General features: G+C 37.7%; 1 protein-coding gene across 15 annotated transcripts in view; it reads right to left on the bottom strand.

Annotated features, from left to right (window-relative positions):
- Positions 1 to 261: 261 nt before the first annotated feature.
- ANKRD26 (ankyrin repeat domain containing 26) overlaps positions 262 to 24,862 on the bottom strand; it is a 111,577-nt gene continuing 86,976 nt past the window's right edge. For 12 of the 15 annotated variants that reach the window (XM_053225437.1, XM_053225423.1, XM_053225428.1 and 9 more), the window contains 9 exons: positions 24,475 to 24,545; positions 24,050 to 24,143; positions 19,897 to 19,949; positions 19,454 to 19,547; positions 8,589 to 8,879; positions 7,845 to 8,062; positions 6,391 to 6,619; positions 2,335 to 2,380; positions 262 to 902 (listed from right to left, as the gene is read on the bottom strand). In XM_053225437.1, the coding sequence (XP_053081412.1) occupies positions 769 to 902; positions 2,335 to 2,380; positions 6,391 to 6,619; positions 7,845 to 8,062; positions 8,589 to 8,879; positions 19,454 to 19,547; positions 19,897 to 19,949; positions 24,050 to 24,143; positions 24,475 to 24,545 (1,230 nt within the window). In that variant the 3' untranslated portion in view covers positions 262 to 768. Of the gene's footprint in view, positions 903 to 2,334; positions 2,381 to 6,390; positions 6,620 to 7,844; positions 8,063 to 8,588; positions 8,880 to 19,453; positions 19,548 to 19,878; positions 19,950 to 24,049; positions 24,144 to 24,474; positions 24,546 to 24,862 lie in introns of those variants that run through there. The other 3 variants (XM_053225429.1, XM_053225434.1, XM_053225436.1) reach the window with 3 other exon arrangements.

Raw genomic sequence — 24,862 nt, 5'->3', positions numbered from 1 at the left:
AGAGCCCTTAACCCCATTATTCAAGCGTTAAGTGTATTAGAGTTAATGTTCTGATTGTGAAGGTTGTATGGTAGTTATGTGGAATGTACTGACTTGTAGGATTTAAATGCTACAGGAATCAGGCATCCCATTAGCAATCTACTTACAAATGGCTCTGGGGCGGGGGGGGGGGGGAGTTCTTTTTTTTTGTTTTTCTATTTTTTCTTTTCTCTAACTTTGTTTCCAAAAAGCAAATCAAAAATAACTAACTAAATAAATAGAAAAGGTGAAAAGCCTTAGGCAAATCTTATTTCTCCATGTGGAAAGAGCTATGAATCAGTGTTTACAATTAAAATTATAAATAGGTTTTATGGCACTATAAAAAATTGTAATAGGTACAAACATTGGCAATAGCCATAGCAGGAATACATCAAACTAACGTCTAAATCTTTAGGTCCACATATAGTGATAAAAATTGGAAAATACAAAAAAGCCATCCATTAACACTACTGAAGTATTAATGGCAACTTGGTTGTTTGGGTGCTGTTCAAACAGCTGGTAGTGGAGCGGTCTGAAGTATGTAAAACCCTCTAGTGCTGGTTTCCACGTACAAAATGTGCTTAAAAGTTAATGAGATGCCAAGAAGCATAGTTTAAAATATTATACAGATTTCATCACACACATATGATACAAAAACATTTTCCTTTAATCAAGATTTTGCCATATAGTGTGTTCAATTGGGAAACAATGAAAATGTTTTGTAAGCATCCAGTAAATTTTTTCTGTTTTTCAAATCATATAATTTTTGTTCAAAATCTGTACATATTCTTGTGACGCTTTCCATACCAGGTCTTGATTTAGAATTGAATCATCAGTAGATACTAAAGGAGTTCTACAGGATCCTGATTCAAATTCAGTAGCAGCTGAAAAGGAAAAGAAAGAATTATATTCCTTATACAAAATACTTTTAACTACAAGTTAGAAAGAAAGGAAAGCAGGGAGGGGAGGGGAAGGGAGGGGAAGGGAGGGGAAGGGAGGGGAAGGGAGGGGAAGGGCAAGGGGAAGGGGAAGGGGAAGGAAAGGAAAGTTGGGGCCTTCATGAATAAGTGTTAAGAAAAATGAAAAATACCTACATACAACTGCAATATGAAACCCAAGATTACTATTAAATATATTTTGCTCAGGGTTGCACACTGAATTAATTGCTATTGTGGATAAATATCAGAGTTTCTGGTTTTTTCATTACAAGGTGAAATTACAAGATGAGGACACAGTCCACCCTGAACAATCATCAACTATAAACTGAAAAATCAAACAGGCATTTCCAAACAGAGCCAAGTATACAGGTATAAGTGACAGGTATAAAACATAGCACTACTGGTATACAGAAGGGATATCCCAGTTTTGTGTCAATATTGTCTGCTCTTTGGTGAAGGTGATATGTAAGCTGATACCTGAAGGACAAGGAAAAAGTATGCTAGGTAGAGGGAAGAAGCACATACAAAGAGCTAGAAGTGAGGAAGAACACTTGTGCAATTACGAGTAGTTTAGTTTGACAAGGTGCTAGAGCAAAGCAGCAGAGTAGGGCAAATAGTGAGAGACAAGGCTGAATAATCTGGCAAGAAGCAAACTGATTTGGGTGTTTTCATTTCATGCTAAGGAACTTGAAGTTTGACTCAAGGGCAAAAGCAATGATGACAAAGTCAATGAGCGAAGATTTAAACCCATTACCTGTCAAGTGAGAGCTATATGACCTATAATTACTTAACCAAGCATTACTAAAACGACTTTGGCTTTTGGGGTCTTCTATTACTAGCAGAAACAACAATTTGATAAAGCACACATTTTCTGAGACTTGTGCAGGTTGACAGTTTCATAGGGATGGCACCAGTGAAGGAAGATTATCGCCAGAAATAATAACAGACATACAGACTTAGGAGATTGAAAAAACTTTAACGTTCATTTATTTTTGAGAGAGAGACAAAACACAAGTGGGCAGGGACACAGAGAGAGGGAGACACAGAATCTGAAGCAGGCTCCAGGCTCCGAGGTTTCAGCACAGAGCCCACTGTGGGGCCTGAACCCACCCGAGCTGAAATCAGTCGGCCAACCAACTGAGCCACCTGGGTGCACTAGACTTTTGGGAGATTTTAAAAGAGCTATGAAACATGATGACTAAATGAGGAAGAAGTATGTTCTTCATTATGCTCATACTTTTACATTTTTTATTAGATATGTACAAAAAAATGTGAATGTAGTATCTACCATCCAAACGATGGAAAGGGATGCCATTTACTATTTAGAGTTTATTTCAGAAATCAATGATATCTAAATTCATCCATATTGGCAACATACCTTCTTCCAGTGCTCTGGTTATACTTTTTTCCAACTCCCACTGCATCTGAAATAAGTCAAATACTATTTAGAATGTGTAAGGTAAACAAAAGACATTGTAGGAATTATATATAGCTTATGACATGTGGTCTTGAAATAATACTTGTAGAGACTAAACCAAAGTTAGGGATTGCTTAAATAGAAGGACAATCACATAAATAAAATAAATTCCTATTTTAGTTTTAGATAATTGAGAACAGATACATACACACACACACACACACACACACGTATATATGTATATATATGTGTATATATAATATGTGTATATTATATATATATATATATGTATATATATGTGTATATATAATATGTGTATATTATATATATATATATGTGTATATATATATATATATATATATATATATATATATAAAATGCTACTTAAGTGAATCTGATAAAAAGCACAATTAACATTGGTCTATTCAATGTGTATCATCTCTGAAAGGTGATGTTTGATCTTACTGGTACAAAAAAGTTTAAACAAGAATCATATTGTATACTGAATTATTACTTGGAAATTATTAGAAAAACTGCCATTTATGAAAGTTTAAGCAGTTTTTTACCTTAATGTATTGTTCCTTAAAATGGGCTTTCCATTTTTTTACTTTTAGAAAAACAAAATTTGAAGGAATGCTTTTTGCTATTAATTTTTCAGGACTGACTCTTAAATACATATAAAATGAAGAAAGTGGGACTGTCATACTGTCATGTGGAAATTCTACTGGCAAAAAATTGAGTTAAAATATTTTGCTATCAGTATTATGACTAAAACATTTATTTCTTTTCATATGCACACAAAGATTTCAGAAAATCTATTTGAAGAAAGGAAAAATATAGGGTTACAACAGTTTTCAAACTTAGCTTCTGATTTATAACTTTCTCAATTAGAAATAAGGAAAACAATATACAATTTTCAATTGTAACTTTAGCACCAAATTTTGAAACACTTGACTTATTAAAGTTATGGTTATCTACTTATCAAATGTGTATGAATATTTCAAACTACAGGTGACCCTTGAATAACACAGGGGTTGGGGCGCAGTCAAAAACCTGCATATAATTTTTCATCCCCCCAAAACTTAATTACTAATAGCCTACTGTTGACCGGAAGCCTTACCGGTAACATAAACAGTCGATTAATACATGTTTTGTACAGTAGAATAAGCCAGGGCAAAAAAATGACATTGAGAAAAACAGAAGGAAGAGGAAATACACTTACAGTACTATACAGTATCCAAAAATAATCCATGTGTAAGTAAAGTAGACCTGCACAGTTTGAAACCATGTTGGTCAAGGGTCAACTGTATATTACAACTGTTCCTATCTAGAATGTTCTTATTTAGATCTTTCTTATAAAAGTAGCCTCTCCCTGAATGCCCCAAACGGGCTCCAAAATAGTGTACTGAACATAATCAACACTGTGGTGATAAGGATTCCAATGTCTTTACAAATTTAGGTGTGAGGACAAATATTTTGGCTGACATGTTTCCCAATATTTTCAGAGACTGTTTTCCCTAATACCTTTTTTTAATTGAAGTATAGCTGACATACAATGTTACACTAGTTTCAATATACAAATTCAGATTGGACAATTGTATACACTATGCTATGCTCACTACCGTACGTGTAGTTACCCTCTGTCACCATACAACATTAATACAATATTATTGATGATATTCCATATGCTGTATTCTTCATTCCTGTGACTTATTTATAACTGAATTTGTACCTCTTACTCCTCTTCACCTATTTTGTCCATACCTCTCTACCCACCTCCCCTCTAGCAACCACCAGTGTGTCCTCTGTATTTATGATTCTGTTTGTTGACTTGTTTTTTTATTCCACATGTAAGTGAAATCAGATGGTATTTATTTGTCTTTCTCCGATTTATTTCACCTAGCATAATACCCTCTAGGTCTATCAATGTTGTCACAAATGGCAAGATCTCATTCTTTTTGATAGCTGAGGTATATTTCATTGTATACATATTACACATCTTCTTTATCCATTCATCAATGGACACTTAGGTTGCTTCCATATTTTGGTTATTGTAAACAATGTTTCAATAAACATAGGGATGCACACAACTGTTCAAATTAGTGTTTTCATTTTCTTTGGGTAAATACGCAGTAGTGGAATTAATGAATATCTATTTTTAAGTTTTTGAGGAACCATAACACTTTTTTGACAATAGCATTATATTCAGGCCTTATAAAATGAATGGGACAACATTACTATACCAGACTTACAAAATTAATAACTCAATACCAGACGATGGGGGAAGGCTTTATTCAAACAATTTTATATCACCATTAATAAATACTATGTAAAATATAAACCACGTTTTTTATATGACATGACTTAAGGAACTACCAAGGTAATGTTGCATCTTTCCCCCAAAAGCTCTTTTCCTAAATACTTACCTCTGTGACCTTTATTTCTAGGTAAAATCTGTGTTTCAATGGTGAAAATAGCTTTGAAGTCCATGAGTAAGAACACATGTGTGATTTTATTTATACCTTTCCACTTATCAAAAAAATAAGAGGGTGAGAAAAGTATACACAGAAAAACTATATATGAGCAAATTTTAATTCAAAGAAAAATTTTGAAGAATTTTTAATTAAAAGGATTTTCTCATTAACTGTTAGTATTCAAAAAAAAAAAATTTAAAAAAAAAAAAAAAGGGGGGCGCCTGGGTGGCTCAGTCGGTTAAGCGTCCGACTTCAGCCAGGTCACGATCTCGCGGTCCGTGAGTTCGAGCCCCGCGTCGGGCTCTGGGCTGATGGCTCAGAGCCTGGAGCCTGTTTCCGATTCTGTGTCTCCCTCTCTCTCTGCCCCTCGCCCGTTCATGCTCTGTCTCTCTCTGTCCCAAAAATAAATAAACGTTGAAAAAAAAAAATTTAACTGTTAGTATTCAAATAATGGCTTGATTCAAATATTTGCTTGATTTAGCTATTTAGAAAATGCTTTATAATTGCTCAGCAAGACATTTTATAAAAATTGAAACAAGGTGCTATAAGTCAAAAAAAAAAAAAAGGAAAAAGAAAAAAGAGTGTCATAAGTAAGAAAGCAATTAAGGATGTATTCTCGTGTAAGAAAATACCAATATTGTAACTTAAAAGAGAAATTAACCTTTTTAGTGTTGCAAGTTGATTTAACTCATAATAAGGACTTATCATGGATTCTTTTTTTTTTTTTTTTTTTTTTTTAAGTAGCCTCCATGCCCAGCGTAGAGCCCAATGCAGGACTTGAACTCATGACCCTGAGATCAAATCCTGAGCCGAGATCAAGAGTTGGACGCTGAACTGACTGGGCCACCCAGGCACCACCATGGATTCTTTTAAATAGTAAACATTCATTATGTCGTTAAGTGTTTGGAGACCGATCATTCACTTATGTACAGGGGTGCAAAAACTGGATTATAGCAAAACTTTCAAATGTTTATGAACCACTGCCAACTGAAAGTAAGTCCAAGCATCTAAGTGTACCTGTGGTTAGCAGGCAATAACATTTACTTTCTAAAATCAAATTTAAATGAAAGCTTTTCAAGAAATTTAAAATGGGTCAGTTTAGTTATATTTATTGAATACAGTTAAGACTAGGTGTCTCTCGTGGCGCACCTGGGTGGCTCAGTTGTTTTAAGTGCCCAAATCTTGATTTTGACTCAGGTCATGATCTCATGGTTTTTGAGACTGAGCCCCACATTGGGCTCTGTGCTGAGCATGAAACCTGCTTGGGATTCTCTTTCTCCCTCTCCTTTTGCCCCTCCCCTGAATGCACTCACTCACTCTCTCAATAAAATAAAATAAAAATAAGTATCCCCTGAAAATGAGAGATCCAGGGACTAAAAAACAAAAAATTATAAAATTTACCTCAGTTCTTTCTTAGCACATATAATTATGATTTTTACTTCGTATGTATTAGTTACTTAAACAACTCAGAATTTCACCAAATTAAAAGCAACAATTATATCAGATATCTGAAACCCAAAGTAAAACAGATAATATAACTAACCTTCCACAAGGAAGTCTCCCTGTAGTCATATGACGGCCGTGGGTTTGAGGTAGGAATCACTAAGTTTCCTCTTGGAGTAAGATTTCTATTAAGCACTAAATTATTTTCAAAATGTCCACAATAAGGTGGTTCCAGGCCTGACCTCAGAGTAAGAGTGCCGAGTAAAGTTTGGTGCTGCTGTCTCTCTACCAGAAGTTTTGTATTGATCTCTGATAGTCTCTCATTAGTCCTGTGAAGATTAGAAAACACAAATACATTTTCTCTTTCCCTAAATCATTCCTAAATGACTTACATCTTTTTAAGTTTCCATAATAGTAAATAGCATTTGCCATTGAACAGTGTTTTAACACTGAACATGTGACAGAGCACACCCACTATCTAAAACTATACTTTTAAAATTGTTCTAAAGAAATACTTATGTTTCCAGGGGGATCCCTAACAATTCAAATGAGGGAAGGGAGAGAAGTGGCTATCAGTGATGTACATGGCTTAACGAATAATACTTGCTGTCTTCTGGAATGGCTGTACTGACAAGATCCTTCAGGATGCCAGTATATATACATACTTATATTTAGTAAACCTGTTTACAGATATAAAAATAAACCATCCCTCAAAGACATTTTCAAGCGTTTGCTTTCACCACTCTTGTACATTTCACTTATTATCTCAAAGAAACTGAGCATTTGACACCGAGGAATCACGAGACCAACAATCTTTAGGGGAGATAGTAGATGGCAGAGGTGTGATCAGAAAGAACTAAAACAGCTACAGAGGGAATTAGCTTATAACAGTTACCAAGGCACTGGAGGCAGAATCTGCTCTTTCTGTCTTCAGTCTTCCACACACCTCCCTCCCACCATGGTGCTCTTTTTAGCCACTTTGGGAATTATACTCCCCTTCAGCCCTGTGTGAGTCTTTCTGTATTTCACCTGTATGCCTTTATGTAAAGTAGAAAAAGCATAAAGGATAGTTTGTCTCAAGGCCCACTCTAGTAATCGTACCAAAGATCACAATCAAGAGAAAAAATGTACCAAGCTGCCAGGATGAGTAGTAGTAGTACTTGACCTTTTAGGTTAAAGATGTAATCTTCCAAAAAGAAACTCATTGACATTTCTATTTAGGGTAATTCTGACAAGCAATTTTATAATAATATGCTTCTAAATGAGAAAGCTTCAAACAATTCACTTAAAGACTAGCAGATCTGATCAATGGAAAACATACGGTGGGGGGGGGGGGGGGAGAGGTCCGGTAAAACCAAAAAAAGAGGAGGGATGCAAACCGTCCTGGACTAACATTTCAAAAGTAAGTTCACTTAGAAACATCATTTTCCAAAATTACACGATCTAGTTGGCTTTCACTTCCTACTCATCTCATGATCTTGGCTCCACAGAAATCATGCTTTAGAGGCAAATTAATAAGCTAAATTTCTTGTCTATGATTCTGTTTTGACTTACCTGTTCAGCTTATTTCTCAAGGACTTTCTAGCTTTTAATTCTTCTAGGTAGAGTTGCCTGTATGTTTCCAACTCAGTTTTAGTAGAATCTTCTTGAGAAGTCTTCATTGTAGAGACCTGAGATTCCAGATCTTTAATTCTAAGTTCCATTTGACTTCTCATTGAAGCATGAGCATTTTCTCTTAACTGGTCTAAGTTTTCTTGAGCTGCTGCTTGTGCCTAAAGCAAATTAACAGGATAGTTTTAAAATAGCTATAATCTGAATAATTATACCTGTTTCCTTTAGTTCTGAGTCAATTATTCAGAGAGCAATTTTAAATGAAAAAAAGCTCGTGTAAAATATTTATCATCAATGTCAACTGAATTAAATTATGATTTATAAAATTAAAGTTCAATCATTCTTGTATTAGTATTCATGCAATCTGATAATTCAAACAGAATCAATGACAAAATTTTAAAAGTCAAAAATAAACTTAAGAATAATCCAAGTACAGTATAATTTTTAAATCATAATTTTTTCTTTCCTCTTAATAGTGAGAATAGTTGTATAAATCATACTTTTTTCTTATCCTCTCAATTTAGTGAGAATAATGATGAAAACTGAAATCTTTAAAGGGAGGAACAAATGCCTCTAGAAATCTACAAATTACCATAAAACAAGTAGAGGAAATCTATGTAACACATCTATCCAAAATGTAATTTGCAGTGCAATGAGTTAAAGCACATTACAGATCAATAAATTAACCTGTAAAAACAGATTGACTTCCTTTAATTTTTCTACTATCTCCAGTCGTGCTCTTTCTTCAATCTCCCGTTTATACTGTTCCACTTGACTGCGTTCTACCATATTCATTTCCATAAAACTTTTCAATTTTACGACTTCTTGTTGTAACTTCTTGCTATTGCTCTCTAGTTTTTCACATTTTTTTCCTAAAGCTTTCATTGACAATAACTCCTGTTGAAGAACTTGATTTTTTGCATCCAGGTATAGACATTTTGAAGATGTAGTTTCCAGTTTTGTTGTAAGGTCATCAGCCTGCATGAATAAAATAATATAGTTTGGAAGTGGAGTGAAATGGGTCTAACTCAAAACTACTATCAAAAATTTTTTTTCAAATTTTAAGTAATCTCTACACCCAGTGTGAGGCTTGAACTCACAACCTCAAGATCAAGAGTAACTGAGCCAGCCAGGCACTCAAATTTTTAAATAAATCCATTTGCAATAAAATGTTCCCTGTCTTAGAATGTGGAACCTTAACAACTCAGAAAATCAAGAGCAAAGTTAAACCATCAGCTGTTACTGAAATAGATCTTTGCTATCATTGTGTTTACTGTACAACATTTGCACTTGATTCTATACTTTTTCTATGATTCTTTCCTATCTTTCATAAAATAACTCCCCTCTTAGTAGAAAGTCTCTTAGCCCTTCCCCCATCTTAACACTCCATAATTTTTAAAGAAGTTTTAGCAATATCATATTGACTTATGTACGCCCGAGTCAAAAAATACCAAGACTCTGAAAATAAGACTCTAATTCATGAATCTATAAGTAATGATTCTAATGCCACAGCCTTTTTCTGAACTGCAAATGCTTTATGCTAATTTGAACTGCATTCCCAGGAGAAATGATTCTCCAGGTTAAGAAATCATATCTCCCAGTATAAAAATTTAATTGGATGATCCACATATTTTTTTGAGGCAAAAAAAAATTTAATTCAATACTGTTATCTTGTAATCTTTTGTTACTTTCTACAAAATAGAGATCATACTAAATAACAACAACAAAACTGGCTGGAGTTTCAGTGATGCTGAGTTGGGAAGGACTTCCTTCCATTATTTATATATGATTGGTAAGACAAAGTGAGTGGATGTAGTGGTTTTATAAATTCGTTGATACTTCTCCTGTGAAAATTCCTCCCCTTAAATATATGCTGGCTTCAGTAACTGGTTTCTAGTGAACAGAATATGCAGAACTGCTGTGATTTTTAAGGCCAGGTTAGAAAATGTGATATAGCTTCCATCTGACTTTCTTTCTCTAGGGAAGCTCACCCTTAGAACCCAGCCACCACGTTGTGAGGAATCCCAGGCTACCTAGTGAGTCTTCATGTAGATAATCCAGCTGAGACTAGCCAACATCCTAGGCAAAGGCCAGCCTCAACAGCCAAACACATGCATGAACAAGCCTTTAGATGATTCTAGTCTCCAGCTTCCAGTTATCCCAGCTGATGCCAAATGAAGAAGAAATGAGTTGTCCTACTCTGCTTTGCCTAAACTAAAGATTAGTGAACAAGATAAATGCTGTTTTGAACTACTAGGCTTTGAGGTGGCTTATTATGCAGCAGTAAATTACTACCACAGATACTGATACTAAAAATGGTGTGCTATTTAAAAAAACCTAAAACTAAACTTCCTTTGAACCAGGAGGTAGGTGGAACCTGAAAAGATGTAGAAAAGCATAAGAATGAGACCCAAAAAGGGCCTCCACGAGACTCTTAGTGGAAACCTGATGGCCTGTGAAGAGGCTGACAGCAAGGGTTTCTAATCAAGTGAAGAAAATGACACTGGAGGAAAGGGAAGTCATGGTACAAAATACCTGAAAATAAAATGGATAGGAAAGAGAAACTAAAGAAAGGCTATGCAATTGAAAGGAACCAGGATGGGGCGCCTGGGTGGTTCAGTCGGTTAAGCGGCCCACTTCGGCTCAGGTCATGATCTCTCGGTCCGTGAGTTCAAGTCCCGCGTCGGGCTCTGTGCTGATGGCACGGAGCCTGGAGCCTGTTTCAGATTCTGTGTCTCCCTCTCTCTGACCCTCCCCCGTTCATGCTCTGTCTCTCTCTGTCTCAAAAATAAATAAATGTTAAAAAAATTTTTTTAAAAAAGAAAGGAACCAGGACTTACTGGGTTCAAGTATCTGTTTCTCATTTATAGCCTCTCTACATGTTGAACTGTCAAATACTGCCAAAATGAAGAAATGGCTTTTGGGTTAAAAGAAAATCCAGGGTGCTACCAGGAAAACAGAAAGATTTAAGGTGTGCCTCAAATTTCTTTAAGGATCTTAAGAGTATAAGATTTTTTTTTTTTAAAGTAGGTTCCACACCCGACATGGGGCTTAAACTCAGGTCCCAGAGATCAAGTGTCACATGCTCTACCAACTGAGCCAGCCAGGAGCCCCAAGAGTAGACGAATTTTAAAGGCATTGTCATATAAGAGCTTCACAGGAAACCTGAAGCGAAAAGCTTATCTCAAAAGGACTTGCGAGGTTGGCTTTGTTAAAACACGGCATGAAATCCAGTAATATTTACAGAAAACCAAAAAAGGTAAGAGAATTACAGTAGCAAACATACTATTTGCTAGCTTGGACTAAAAGACCAAATCGTGCAAAATGAAAAGAGGCCTTTGGGTCTTAGAAGTCCCACAGGGAGGAAGCAGGATGAGAAAACAGCTGCAAATACAGGTCATTCCTTATGAAAAGGAAGGAACCAAGAGCTCAAAGAGTAAAGAAAGGGAAGACACATGGAGAAAGTATTCCGTGGTTAGGACTAAGTCCTAACTTAAGAACTGACAGCATGCATCAGGCTATATTTCAAAACTCTTATAGACTAGGGTGCTTCCCATCTTTTTCTGAACGGGAGAGTCTTCAGCAGTTGACTAGAATGTTGCATTTGTGAGTGGTAAATAACTGCCTCTTTAGTTCTCAAGTCCTCATATTGAGAGCACTTGCACTCAAGGGGCTATACTTTAGATACCATAACCCAGGCACCTTATCCCCACTGCACCTGATTAAGATGGTAACATCTTTTTTTTCTTTTTTTTTTTTTTTATTTTTTTTAACGTTTATTTATTTTTGAGACAGAGAGAGACAGAGTATGAACAGGGGAGGGGCAGAGAGAGAGGGAGACACAGAATCTGAAACGGGCTCCAGGCTCTGAGCTGTCAGCACAGAGCCCGACGCGGGGCTCGAACTCACGGACCGTGAGATCATGACCTGAGCCGAAGTCGGATGCTTAACTGACTGAGCCACCCAGGTGCCCCAATACCTGTGCTTTTCAAATTGTTTCAGAAAAACATAAAAGGAAGGGAAACTTCCAAATTCATTCTATGATGCCAGCATTACCCTGACACCAAAACCAGATAAAGACACCACAAAGAGAATTACAGGCCAGTATGTCTGATGAACATGCAAAAATCTTCAACAAAATAAGCAAACTGAATCCAACAATACATTAAAAAATCATTCACCAGGGGCAGCCGGGTGGCTAGTCAGTTAAGCATCCAACTTCAGCTCAGGTTACGATCTCATGGTTTGTCGGTTCAAGCCCAGTGTCAGGCTCTGTTGACAGCTCGGACCCTAGAACCTATTTCAGATTCTGTGTTTCCCTCTCTTCTGTCCCTCCCCCGCTCGTGCTCTTTCTCAAAAATAAACATTAAAAAAAAATCATTCACTGTAACAAATGGGATTTATCCCTGGTTTGCAGGGGTGGTTCAATATTTGCAAATCAATGAATGTGATACCTCATATTTTTAAAAAAGCATAAAATCATATTGCAATAGATGCAGAAAAACAATTTGACAAACTATAACATCCATTCATGATACAAACCTCAACAAAGTAGGCTTGGAGGAACTATACCTCAACATAATAAAGGCCATATATGAAAAATGAACAGCTAATATCCTAACTGGGGAAAAACTTCTTAGATCTTGCTTCTACTTATCTGCTTCTTCTCATTAGCACTGTTGGTTGTTAATAAATTAATCTTAACATTTATTACATCCTACTTTAATGGAGACCAATTCTCCTATACAAGTTTATGTGTCTTATCTCTTTTTTTTCATCTACTTTTCAATTTATCATTTTTGTTTTTCTTAACAAACTCCCCAAAGTTTAGATTTCTTTTGTTCACAAATCTGTTAGGAAAAGTGTGGCCAGGACAGCTAGTCTCTGCCCTGCTCAGCTTCAGGTGGGGCAACTGAAAGGTTTGGGGCTGGATCCATTTGAAGATTTGTTCACTAACGTCTGGTTGTTGATGCTGGCTGTTGCCTGGGACTTCAGTTCAGGAGGCAGCAGAAACACTTAAACTGACACACCTAGACCCTCTTTGTGGCCTAGACTTCCTCACTAGATGGGGAGCTAGATTCCAAGTAAGCAACCTGAGATACAGAGCAAGGCAGAAGCTGTATCGCCTTTTGTCACCTAGGCTTGGAATACACACAGCATCATATTCACATATTCTGTTCATTAGGAGCAAATCGCTAAGGTTGTTCCATGGTCTTTTTTTTTTTTTTTTTAATGGAATTAATATTTAAAACCTATGGACACATTTAAAAAGCAGTATAATTTACCCACTGGCCACAAATGTTTGTATTCCTCCCACCTGAAAAATACACTCACTACCCCCCACCCCCCAGTACCTCCTGCAAGTCTCAGTTATCATGGCATCAGGTTCAGGGCTTGATTTCAAAATGTTACCATCTTGGGGCGCCTGGGTGGCTCAGTCGGTTAAGCATCCGACTTCGGCTCAGGTCATGATCTCACGGTCCGTGAGTTCGAGCCCCGCGTCGGGCTCTGTGCTGACAGCTCAGAGCCTGGAGCCCGTTTCAGATTCTGTGTCTCCCTCTCTCTCTGCCCCTCCCAGGCCACTCTGTCATTCAAAGCCACTGTTTCTTTGGTGATTTTCTGTTAAGATGTATTTTTTCATGATTTTTTGTTAAGATCTATTGGTGTAAATGGGGTGTTAAAGTACCGTATTACTGTATTATTATCAATTAGTTCCTTTATGTTTGTTATTGTTTTATGTACTTGAGTGCTCTCATGGTGGGTGCATAAATATTTACAATTGTTAGATCTTCCTATTGGATTGTACCCTTTATTATGATATAGTAGCATTCTTTGGCTCTTGCTACAGTCTTTGTTTTTTGTTAAGTTTACTTATTTTGAGCGAGAAAGGGTTGGGGAGGGACATAAAAAGGGGGAGAGAAAATTTCAAGCAGGCTCCTTGCTGTCAGCCTGGAGCCCAACATGGGGCTCAAACCCACCAGCCATAAGACCATGACCTGAGCCAAGACCTAGTCGGTTGCTCAAATGACTGAGGCACCCAGGTGCCCAACAGTCTTTGTTTTAAGGACTCTTCTGACAAAAGTATCGCTTTTTCTTTTAACATGATAAATTTTTCTCCATCCCCTCGCTTTCATTTCTTTTTTTAAATAGAATTTATTGTCAAATTTGCTAACATACAGCGTGTACAGTGTGCTCTTGGTTTTGGGGGTAGATTCCTGTGGTTCATCACTTATAGACAACACCCAGGGCTCATCCCAACAAGTGCCTTCCTCAATGCCCACCACCCACTTTCCCTTCTCACCCACTGCCCCCTCCCCAACAACCCTCTATTTGTTCTCTGCATTCAAGAGTCTCCTATGGTTTGCCCCTCTCCTTCTCTGTAACTATTTTTCCCTTTCCCTTCCCCCATGGTCTTCTGTTAAGTTTCTCAAGTTCCATATATGAGCGAAAACATATGATATCTGTTTTTCTGTGACTTATTTCACGTAGCATAATACCTTCCAGTTCCATCCACATTGCAACAGATAGCATGATTTCACTCTTTCTCCTTGCCAGGTAGTATTCCAGTGTATATATAAATCACATCTCTTTATCCATTCATCAGTTGATGGGCATTAGGCTCTTTCCACAATTTGGCTATTGTTGAAAGCACTGCTATAGACATTGGAGTACATGTGCCCCTATGAATCAGCACTCCTGTATCCTTTGCATAAATTCCCAGTAGTGCTTATTGAGGGGTCATAGGGTAGTTCTATTTTCAATTGTTTTGAGGAACCTACGCACTGTTTTCCAGAGCAGCTGCACCAGTTTGCATTACCACTAGCCCAGAGTTAATCTTTTCCTTCCTAGATGGTGAAAACTATGGATTAGTCCATGCATTATGAGATAATAAAATATAATGAAGTAAATGGTAGACTGAGTCAAGAGATTCTATGACGAAGATTTGATGGAAATGAAAGTGGGTGGCACTGACTGAGAAACTAAAAGTTTGAACAGGAGGGGAACCTGTGTGGCTCAGTCAGTTGAGCCTCAAACTCTCAGGTCATGATCCCAGGGTCATGGGATCAAGACCCCTGTCAGCCTCCACACAAGTGCAAAGCCTGCTAAAAATTCTCTCTCTCCAACCCCCCAGGCCCCCTCTTTCTGCTTGTGCATGCTCTAAAAAAAATTTTAAAAATAAAATATAAATAAATAAATAAATAAATAAATAAGTAAGTAAGTAAGTAAATGTCTGAACAGACTAAAGAAAGAGCATTTTATCTTCTTGAGCCTGACTTCACATCGAGTCATGGGGTCAGCAAGGCATAGGCTGGCGAAAGGGTCCTTCCAGAAGCAAAAATCTCTATAGGAGCAAAGTTAAGTTCTACTACATTGACTTTTTATTATTACATAAGTGACTGGTAATTGTCAAGATAACTAGGAAAGAGTTTTCATAAAATTAGATATGGTACTGGCATAAAGATAGACATATAGATCAATGTATTAACACTGAGAATCTAAAAATAAACTCTCACATTATAGTGAACTGATTTTCAACAAGGGTGTCAGACAATTAAATGGAACAAGAATAGTCTTTGTAACAAATGGTACTGGGACAAATGGATATTCACATGCAAAGTAATAAAATCAGACCTCTACCCCATAGCATATATACAAATTAACTTAAAATCTAAGAGCTAAAATGATAAAACTCTTAGAAAAAAGCATACGTGTATATGTTTGTGACTGGATTTGGCAATGATTTCTTAGACATGACACCAAAAGACAAAAGCAGATTAAGTTTACTTCATCAAAATTAAAAACTTCTATGCTTCAAATATCACCATCAAGAAAGTGAAAAGGCAAGCGACTAAATATGAGAAAATATCTGAAAATCCCATGTCTGCTAAGGGATTTGTATGTGGGATATTTAAATAACTCTTCCAATAATGAAAAGACAATCCAATATAAAAATGGGGAAAAGAATGGATTAGTTGTTTAAAGAAGATATAGAAATGGATAAAAATCACATTAAAAGGGAGATGTTCGGGGTGCCTGGGTGGCTCAGTCAGTTGGGCGTCCGACTTTGGCGCAGGTCACGATCTCATGGTTTGTGGGTTCGAGCCCCACATCGGGCTCTGTGCTGACAGCTGGGAGCCTGGAGCCTGCTTCAGATTCTGTGTCTCCCTCTCTCTCTGCCCCTCCCCTGCTCACACTGTCTCTCTCAAAAATAAAAGAGAGATGTTCAACATCATTAGTTATAAGAAAAATGCAAACCAAAAACCACAAGATGCCATTTCATACCCACTAGAATTGTTATAATAAAAACAACAGATAATGACAAACATTGGCAAGAGTCAGGAAAAATGGGAACTCTCAAAAACTGCTGATGAAAATGTAATGTTGCTGCCACTTTGGAAAACAGTCTGGCAGTTCCTCAAAAGGTTAAACTAGAAAAACATTTTTTCTAAACTTATTTTAGAGAGAGTGCACAAGTGGGGTAGAGGGACAGAAGGAGAGGGAGGGAGAGAATCCCACGCAGGCTCCATGCTCAGAGCAAAGCCCAATGTAGGGCTCGATTCCACAACCCTGAGATCATGACCTGAGCTGAAATCAAGAGCCGGCCACTCAACCAGCTGAGCCATCCAAGTGCCTGCCCCTCCTCAAAAGGTTGAAAAAACAAAAACAAACAAAAAGGTTTAACAGAGTTACCATATGAACCAGCAACTGTATTTATAGGTATATACCCAAGAGAAATGAAAACATGTTCACATAAAAAGTTGTACATTACACAAAAATAACCTCAAAATGGATGAAAGACCTCAATGTGAGACAGGAAGCCATCAAAATCCTTGAGGAGAAAGCAGGCAAAACCCTCTATGATCTTGCCAGCAGCAACTTCTTATTCTAAACGTCTCTGGAGGCAAGGGAAACAAAAGCAAAAATGAACTACTGGGACCTCATCAAAATGAAAAGCTTCTGCACAGTGAAGGAAACAATCAGCAAAACTAAAAGGCAACTGATAGAATGGGAGAAGGTATTTGCAAATGACATATCAGATACAGTGGGAGAGAGCCAAAGCATAAGAGACTCTTATAAACTGAGGGCTGATGGGGGGTGGGAGGGAGAGGAGGGTGGGTGATGGGTATTGAAGGGGGCATCTTTTGGGATGAGCACTGGGTGTTTATGGAAACCAATTTGACAATAAATTTCATATATTTAAAAAAAAAATGGTTAGTATCCAAAATCTACAAAGAACTTACCAAACACAACACCCAAAAAAACAAGTAATCCAGTGAAGTAATGGGCAAAAGACATGAGCAGACACTGCTCCAAAGAAGACATCCACATGGCCAACTGTCACAGGCAAAAATGCTCCACATCACTCATCATCGGGGAAATCAAAACCACACTGAGATACCACCTTACACCTGTCAGAATGGCTAACATTAAGAACTCAGGCAACAACATATGTTGGCGAGGATGCAGAGAAGAGGATCTCTTTTGCTGGTGCAGTCACTCTGGAAAATGGCATGGAGTTTCCTCGAAAAACTAAAAACAGAACTACACTACGACCCAGCAATTGCACTACTAGGCATTTATCCAAGGGATACAGGTGTGCTGTTTCAATGGGACACATGCACCCCCATGTTTATAGCAGCACTATCAACAATAGCCAAAGTATGCAAAGAGTCCAATTGTCCACCGATGGATGAATGGATAAAGAAGATGTGGTATATATATTCAATGGAGTATTACTTGGCAATCAAAAAGAATGAAATCCTGCCATTTGCAACTACGTGGATGGAATTGGAGGGTATTAATGCTAAGTGAGATAAGTAAGTCACAGAAAGACAAATTCATATGATTTCACTCGTATGAAGACTTCAAGAGACAAAACAGATGAACATAAGGGAAGGGAAACAAAAATAATATAAAAACAGGGACGGGACAGAGGAGACTCATAAATATGGAGAACAAACTGAGGGTTGCTGGAGGGGTTGTGGGAGGGGGGATGGTCTTAATGAGTAAGGGGCATTAAGGAATCTACTCCTGAAATCATTGCTTCAGTATATGCTAACTAATTTGGATGTAAATTTTTAAAAATGAAATATAAAGTTAATAAAAAAGAACACCCCCCCCCAAAAAAAAAAACCTTAACCCAGGTAGTCTCTGGCTTGGGGATTCAGGAGATAAGCGCCTTCTAGAGAAGTCAGAGCTATGAGTTGGCTGAAAGCTATCTAAATTTTTGTTTCACAGGGAAGACCTTAAAGTGGCAGCTAATTTCATGCCATAACCCTAATTCCTTTCTATAGGCATCTACAGAAAATCCCTCGTTATTCTTTAATAAAAGCTTAATCAGTTTCGGATATTCTTACAAATTTTAGTTTTTGAGACCTTAAAGATTGCTTTAGGACACAGTAGCAGGACAACGCCTCGCACTCTCATTCATAGAAGACTGATCAACATAGTGTCATGTTACTCGCATGAAAAGTACCCTAAAACAATGTGACTCATTTATAAGAGGTCTAGAAAAGAAAATAATTTTCAGTGTCTCTTCAGCCACAAAAAGGGCCAGTCAACAGAATGTTCTAGTTCCCCTGACGGGTATAGCTGTCTAATGAAACCTGCATGTATATTATATAGCTTTTGTGACTGAAAGAAACTAGTGGGTCAGTGTATCTACCTCATTGCTCCCACTTAGGATGTACAGTGTAAATCCTACAAAGGAGGGTGAGAGTGGGATGACATTAACTGTTCTGCTTGGAAAACAGTTGGGGTTTCACTACATATCAATAAATTAGAATCCTGAATTGCACATTAGTCTTTTCTGAGATTGAACTGTGAAATCTCTGAAAGGCTGATTAACTCAAGTGAATGGAGAAAAATGAGTTTCTGAACTTGCAATGGGTAGGAGCACTATGTTACTAGGTAAGGCCCTGACTGAGCAGCCATTTCTAGTTTTTCACTGGCATTTCTTTTCCTTTGCAAATCCAACAAAGAGAAAAGTCCATTCCTTTGAGAAGGACGTTTGCATAACGACCTGCTAGTCATTCTTGATGAAGACAATAAGTTGCAAATTTGTAATTACAAATTACAACAAATCATCATTAAAATAACCTGTTCTCAAACTCTCACTGAAGGGTTGAGATTACAAGAGAAAGCCAGAACTCAAGATCAAATGATCACTCAAAGTTTGGGGAAGTTTGAAACACACTGAAAAATATTAGCAGGGACTCACACATCTGTATGCCAACGTTCACAGCAGCATCATCCACAATAGCCAAAAGGTGGACTAAACCAAACGCTCACTGTGGTGTATATAAAATGTTGGCTTTTCTTAGACTCTCACAATGTTTTTATTAAAATCTCACTACAAACATCATTACTTTATGAATTCAATCCACTTCATCTATATAGAAGAATTACATCACTAGTAGCAAGTAGGAACAATATGAACCTAATATTTCGATCTGTGAGATTTTTCATATGATCCAAAACATTCTTATGTACTACCACTAGTGAAATAAGGATTCCTTTTCAGTAGGGCAGACATTAAGAGACTGACTTACCAAACTTGTCCTTAACAAGTTGCTCTGAAGATCTTGAATTTGGGCCGCTTGCTGTTTGATGGTTTCTTCTTGCCTGGTATTTTTAACCTCTAGCCTAAAATGCAGATCTCAAGATAATTATTCTCACACATAAATTTAAAAAAAAAACCCGTATAATTTCTGAACAAATGAGGGCATTACGTAAATCCTTAAAATTTTATCAAGAGGAGGATTTGGCAATTGTGCCATTTTTCTCGTTGTGTTTTGTGGGTAAGGTGCAACATTGAGAGATAATATGCCACAATCTGCATTTCAAAATAGCTCAAAGCTGGAATTTGTATCCAGCTTAACAATGATATACTGGCATAACTAATACATTTCTCATACTACACTGCTTATCTGCTTTATAAATAATCAAGCTATTTTCTGTGAGGTTTAAATTATACTTTTGCATATGATCTTACGTCTTCTCAGCATGTCTTACGGCCTCTGCATGTCGATCCTGTGCTTCTTGCAACTAGAATAAAGAAAAAAAATAATTTTAACTACTGGCAATCTAGTAGAACACCAATACCTGTTTCTGTAACTAAATTTTTTTTTTTTACTTGAGAGACAGAGACACAGAGAGAGAGAGAGAGATAGAGACAGCACAGCACGCACAAGTGGGGAAGAGAGGCAGAGGGAGAGACAGAGAAAATCGTAAGCAGGCTGCAAGCTCAGGGAGAAGCCTGATGAGGGGCTCGGTCTCATGACGGGTCTCATGATGTGGGGTTTGGGATCATGACCTGAGTGGAAATTAAGAGTCAGGACGCTCAACCAACTAAGCCGCCCAAGTGCCCCTGTAACTAAAATCTTATTGGACCCAGCCACACTCTCCTCTACATGCTGACTGATGGCTACTTTTAGGTCATAACAGCAGAGCTGAGCTGCTACAACAGAGACTATGGCCTAAAATCCAAAAATGTTTCAATACTCTTACAGAAGAGTTTACCAACCATACTCTACTACAAAAACATAATGTTTTTAATGTTTTTAAATTATACATGATCAGATAAACATACAAATGTATGTACCGGTCAAACAGAGGGAATATAGGAAATTACCTTATGGTAAATATTTCTGTTTTCATACTCCAAGCACCGCATCAACTATGATTTCAAATATTCACATAGGTGAATGGCATTGCCATTCTCATGATTATAACACTGAACATGCTGTTTTCAGTGACAACAAGATATTTCATGGAACAGTTTGAGAAGCAGTATCTTAGTAGGAGCCAGTATGCCTGGATCTAAATTCCCAATTCTGCTGGTGATGAGCTATATGACCTTGAGCAAACTACCTAAAACTTCCGTGTCTCAGTCTTTGCATCTGTAAAATGAAGGTAATAACAGCACCTACTGGGGCACCTGGGTGGCTCAGTCGGTTCAGCGTCTGGCTCTTGATTTCGGCTCAGGACATGATCTCAGGGTCATGTGATTGAGCCCCTCATCAGGCTCTGCGTGGACAGCGAGGAGCCCGCTTGGAATTCTCTCTCTCTCTCTCTCTCTCTCTCGCTCTCTCGCTCTCCCTCTCTCTCTCCCTTCCTGACCTTCCCCACAATCTCTCTCTCTCTCAAAACAAAGAACCTTAAAAAAGTGATCTCCAAATAAATAATAATAGTATCTACCTGGGATGTTGGGAAGATTAAATTAGGAAATAATACATGAACAACTTAGAAGGGTACACGGCACATAGTCAGCTCTAAGTGTCTGCATTTAGCATGATTACTGTTGCTGTATTTTGCGTTCCAATACAACGTGATAGTTTAGGCAGGTGGCATGCCAGTAGAAGTGGTCCCCTATACAAATTATACTGAAGTTATTCTTCACTCCACCGCAAGTGGCAGCAAATGGGGAGCATGAGGCCCAGAATCTCTCCTCAGTACTTCACACAACTTTCGCCAATGCCACTAGCCAACAGTACTTTTTTTCCACTTATAATACTTTTAACTAACTTCCTCTCTATACTACTCAGTGGACAATGCTCACAGACTACAGTACAAACGGCACCTCCTAGATTGAGTAATGAATCCTTTACATGACCATCAGAGGCAAGGGAAAGCCACTGACATGGAAATAATGGAGTCTTGCTAAACCAAAGTTCCTCAATCATTTCATGTCCGTACTGTTTACGTTAGGCTGCTTTAGCAGGTACTCTGATGAAGAGATTAAGGCTTTGTGGTAAAAGCATATCAGAAAAGCTGTCCCCAGAGCTTTGCAGTTGGTAAAGTGCTATAAATCCGTAAATCCCAGTTCTGGCTGCATAAGGAAGAAAGATTTCAATTTCTCCTCTTCTATTAACCATTTGCTTAAGTTTTGAAGCTTTGTCCATCTATCACCCTGCTTCTCCCCTTGCAGTGGACTCGAACATTTTTTAATGTATCGTCTCAGCCACAGATGCAACTTTTCTTCACTTCTTTCCTTCTTTTACACTGAAACCTACCTTTCACTCCTATCATTCCACTAAGAAAGTTTGAGGGTCATCAAGGACCTTTTTTTTTTGTAATTTTTTTAAAGTCTTTATCCTGTTTCACTTCTCAGCAGCAGCTGATAACAATGACCATACTCTCCCTCTGCTCTTCTAACCCCACCTTATTTCTAAAGGACGGCAACCCCTGACATTGAGTCCTTGCCCCTTGCTATCTGTCTTTTCAAACGCTCTTAAGGCTTCAAAACCAGATTCTCTAATTCACATTTTGAGCTTTGACCCCTTTACCTAGGCCATCTGTACTTTGCACTCTTCCGTCTAGGTCCTGATAGACAACGTCCTCAACCACAGACTCAAAAATCATTACTTGACACGGATTACCTTTGTAGACAGCTAATCGCGTACATTTTATTTGGATTCTTTTCCGTGTTACTTTGAGTGTGTTTTTCTTATTGACTCTTAGGGGGCACTCTTACCCTTAGGATGCTGACCAGCATAGTTTGTCTTGCTTTTCTTTTATAACACGACATTTATCACAAGGGCTGGATGATCACTGGTTTGCCTTTGTTTCCTTTCGAGTAATTTCTTAGTCCATAGAGATCTCACCTTATGAAACTCTTCTGAAGTTCCTTTCAGACGCATCCTTGACTATATTGTCAGGAAGGTTAAGTCGGCTAGAGCTTAACCTTCTTCCCAATCCAGATTCTTCACTTCAAATTGTGTGCATCAAATATCTAAACCCAGGTAGCCTCTGATTTGGGGATTCAAGAGAAGCGCCTTCTAGGGAAGTCAGAGCTATGAGTTGGCTGAAAGCTATCTAAATTTTTGTTTCACAGGGAAGACCTTAAAGTGGCAGCTAATTTCATGCCATAACCCTAATTCCTTTCTATAGGCATCTACAGAAAATCCCTCGTTATTCTTTAATAAAAGCTTAATCAGTTTCGGATATTCTTACAAATTTTAGTTTTTGAGACCTTAAAGATTGCTTTAGGACACAGTAGCAGGACAACGCCTCGCACTCTCATTCATAGAAGACTGATCAACATAGTGTCATGTTACTCGCATGAAAAGTACCCTAAAACAATGTGACTCATTTATAAGAGGTCTAGAAAAGAAAATAATTTTCAGTGTCTCTTCAGCCACAAAAAGGGCCAGTCAACAGAATGTTCTAGTTCCCCTGACGGGTATAGCTGTCTAATGAAACCTGCATGTATATTATATAGCTTTTGTGACTGAAAGAAACTAGTGGGTCAGTGTATCTACCTCATTGCTCCCACTTAGGATGTACAGTGTAAATCCTACAAAGGAGGGTGAGAGTGGGATGACATTAACTGTTCTGCTTGGAAAACAGTTGGGGTTTCACTACATATCAATAAATTAGAATCCTGAATTGCACATTAGTCTTTTCTGAGATTGAACTGTGAAATCTCTGAAAGGCTGATTAACTCAAGTGAATGGAGAAAAATGAGTTTCTGAACTTGCAATGGGTAGGAGCACTATGTTACTAGGTAAGGCCCTGACTGAGCAGCCATTTCTAGTTTTTCACTGGCATTTCTTTTCCTTTGCAAATCCAACAAAGAGAAAAGTCCATTCCTTTGAGAAGGACGTTTGCATAACGACCTGCTAGTCATTCTTGATGAAGACAATAAGTTGCAAATTTGTAATTACAAATTACAACAAATCATCATTAAAATAACCTGTTCTCAAACTCTCACTGAAGGGTTGAGATTACAAGAGAAAGCCAGAACTCAAGATCAAATGATCACTCAAAGTTTGGGGAAGTTTGAAACACGCTGAAAAATATTAGCAGGGACTCACACATCTGTATGCCAACGTTCACAGCAGCATCATCCACAATAGCCAAAAGGTGGACTAAACCAAACGCTCACTGTGGTGTATATAAAATGTTGCTTTTCTTAGACTCTCACAATGTTTTTATTAAAATCTCACTACAAACATCATTACTTTATGAATTCAATCCACTTCATCTATATAGAAGAATTACATCACTAGTAGCAAGTAGGAACAATATGAACCTAATATTTCGATCTGTGAGATTTTTCATATGATCCAAAACATTCTTATGTACTACCACTAGTGAAATAAGGATTCCTTTTCAGTAGGGCAGACATTCAGAGACTGACTTACCAAACTTGTCCTTAACAAGTTGCTCTGAAGATCTTGAATTTGGGCCGCTTGCTGTTTGATGGTTTCTTCTTGCCTGGTATTTTTAACCTCTAGCCTAAAATGCAGATCTCAAGATAATTATTCTCACACATAAATTTAAAAAAAAAACCCGTATAATTTCTGAACAAATGAGGGCATTACGTAAATCCTTAAAATTTTATCAAGAGGAGGATTTGGCAATTGTGCCATTTTTCTCGTTGTGTTTTGTGGGTAAGGTGCAACATTGAGAGATAATATGCCACAATCTGCATTTCAAAATAGCTCAAAGCTGGAATTTGTATCCAGCTTAACAATGATATACTGGCATAACTAATACATTTCTCATACTACACTGCTTATCTGCTTTATAAATAATCAAGCTATTTTCTGTGAGGTTTAAATTATACTTTTGCATATGATCTTTCGTCTTCTCAGCATATCTTACAGCCTCTGCATGTCGATCCTGTGCTTCTTGCAACTAGAATAAAGAAAAAGTAATAATTTTAACTACTGGCAATCTAGTAGAACACCATCACCTGTTCTTGTAACTACATTTTTTTTTTACTTGAGAGAGAGAGAGAGAGAGAGAGAGAGAGAGAGACAGACCGCGTGCACAAGTGGGGAAGAGAGGCAGAGGGAGAGACAGAGAAAATCGTAAGCAGGCTGCAAGCTCAGGGAGAAGCCTGATGAGGGGCTCGGTCTCATGACGGGTCTCATGATGTGGGGTTTGGGATCATGACCTGAGTGGAAATTAAGAGTCAGGACGCTCAACCAACTAAGCCGCCCAAGTGCCCC

The sequence above is a fragment of the Acinonyx jubatus genome, chromosome B4 (genome assembly GCF_027475565.1).
Source record: "Acinonyx jubatus isolate Ajub_Pintada_27869175 chromosome B4, VMU_Ajub_asm_v1.0, whole genome shotgun sequence".
Taxonomy (NCBI): domain Eukaryota; kingdom Metazoa; phylum Chordata; class Mammalia; order Carnivora; family Felidae; genus Acinonyx; species Acinonyx jubatus.
Note: the sequence above shows the minus strand (reverse complement) of the source record. Positions and strands in the feature narration are given on the sequence as shown.